This window comes from Colletotrichum abscissum, assembly GCF_030869225.1.
Source record: "Colletotrichum abscissum strain IMI 504890 chromosome Unknown Scaffold_340.1, whole genome shotgun sequence".
In the NCBI taxonomy this organism is placed as follows: domain Eukaryota; kingdom Fungi; phylum Ascomycota; class Sordariomycetes; order Glomerellales; family Glomerellaceae; genus Colletotrichum; species Colletotrichum abscissum.
The window spans coordinates 1-1,891 of NW_026850255.1; the positions used below are offsets into that span (position 1 = coordinate 1).

The following is a 1,891-nucleotide window of genomic DNA, read 5'->3' on the forward strand; positions in this document are numbered from 1 at the left end:
GTAAGTCAACATACCCACTTCCTGGCACCCCCCTGTTTCTGGCACCCACAAAAACGCGAAAATCCACCACAACCCAATGCCCACCCCCAACCTCCTTTTATCACAACATTTTCAATTCGCGTCCAAATGGGCTCATCTTTTGCACATGTCTTCTTCTATATCTAATGCCTCAATATACCGAAGATCAGCTTCGTCAGGCTCTCGAGGACATCTCAAACGGCAAGAGTCAAAAGAGAGCCTCATTGGAGTATGGGATACCACGATCAACCCTCCAACTACGTCTCCAAGGTGGTCAGACTAGGAGGGTGGCTTTCGCTGACTGGCAGAGGCTATCTCCTGACCAGGAGAGCAAGCTGGCACAATGGGTTCGCATTCAGGCTTCGCTAGGCCTCGCACCAACGCACCAACAGGTGAAGGAATTCGCAGAGCGAGTTCTGGTTGCTGCTGGGGATACCAAACCATTGGGAAAAGGCTGGATCCATGCCTTCGTGAGGAGGAACCCTATTATTAAGGTTCAGAGAAGTCGTTCCATCGATTCTAGACGCGTTAATGGGGCATCCACTGAGGTCATTAGGAACTGGTTTAAGTTCCTTGCTATCCCTGAGATCAAGGACATCAAACCAGCCAACAGATATAATATGGATGAGACTGGCATCCTCGAGGGTCAGGGAGCTAATGGGTTAGTGCTGGGTATGGCTGAGACGACGTCTGTTCGCAAGAAACAACCTGGGTCGAGGGCATGGGTCTCTATCATTGAGTGTATCTCAGCCTTGGGTAGAGCACTTCGTCCCCTTATTATTTTCAAGGGAAAGACAGTCCAACAGCAGTGGTTTCCATTACATCTAGTTCCATACGATGGGTGGGAGTTCACAGCAACAGATAATGGCTGGACTACAGACTTAACTGCCATTGAATGGTTAGAGAAGGTGTTCATCCCACAGACTATGCCTGAGACTGAGGGGGAGGCTCGATTATTGATTGTGGATGGGCATGGGAGTCATACGACGACAGACTTTATGTGGAATTGCTATATTAACAACATCCATTTACTGTTCTTACCACCACACTCCTCTCATGTCCTCCAGCCTCTTGACCAGTCTGTCTTCAGCCCTGTTAAGTCAGCCTATCGGAAGGAGCTCGGCTACCTGTCCCAATGGAACGATTCTACCATTATAGGTAAAAGGAATTTCCTGGACTGTTACCAGAAGGCTCGAGTTGCTGGTCTATCAGTCTCGAACATCAGAAGTGGTTGGAAGTGGACTGGTCTACACCCTGTAGCTCTGGTTAAGCCCCTGATGAACCCTATGGTACTACCTGAGCCTCCTGCTAAGCCCACTACACCCAAAACAACCAGTCAGGGCAGAAAGCGATGCCATAATGGTCAACAAATTACCCCAGTTGAGCCATGGGATTCTGCTTCCTCTGCAGTGGTCTGGTCGACACCCAGGAAGCTGGCAGAGCTCAGCGGTCAACTGCACTTATACACCCAACTCGACAATGATACCAGCACTCAACGGCTGCTGTTCAGAAAGGTGAAAAAAGGCTTCACAGAGCAGGCCTGGCAACTGGCAGCTGCCCAGCAGCAACTGGCTCAGCTGAGGGCCCAAGTTACCAACGCTGCAGTGAGGAAGAGGAAGACTGTTCAAATCGATCCCAATACGAAGTTCGCGAACATCAGGGATATCCATCGGGCTCAAATCGAAGCGGGTGAAAAGGAGGTTATCACGGCTGAATCCAGCGACTCTGAATGCCCTAGTGAGGCTGGCAGCTGTATTGTAGTGGGTGTGGTTGAGGATCAATAGTTAATAGTAATGAAGAGGTTGGGTTGTGATCCCACCGTTTTTGTGGTGCCAGAAACAGGGGGGTGCCAGGAAGTGGGTATGTTGACTTA

General features: G+C 49.9%; 1 protein-coding gene across 1 annotated transcript; it reads left to right on the plus strand.

Moving 5' to 3' along the window:
- Positions 1–164: 164 nt before the first annotated feature.
- Positions 165–1,802, plus strand: CABS01_17108 (transposase; the record flags this gene model as incomplete). The annotated part of the gene is made up of 1 exon (XM_060550435.1): positions 165–1,802. One exon carries the CDS (start codon positions 165–167, stop codon positions 1,800–1,802), a length of 1,638 nt encoding a protein of 545 aa, XP_060397025.1.
- Between the last annotated feature and the right edge of the window lie 89 nt (positions 1,803–1,891).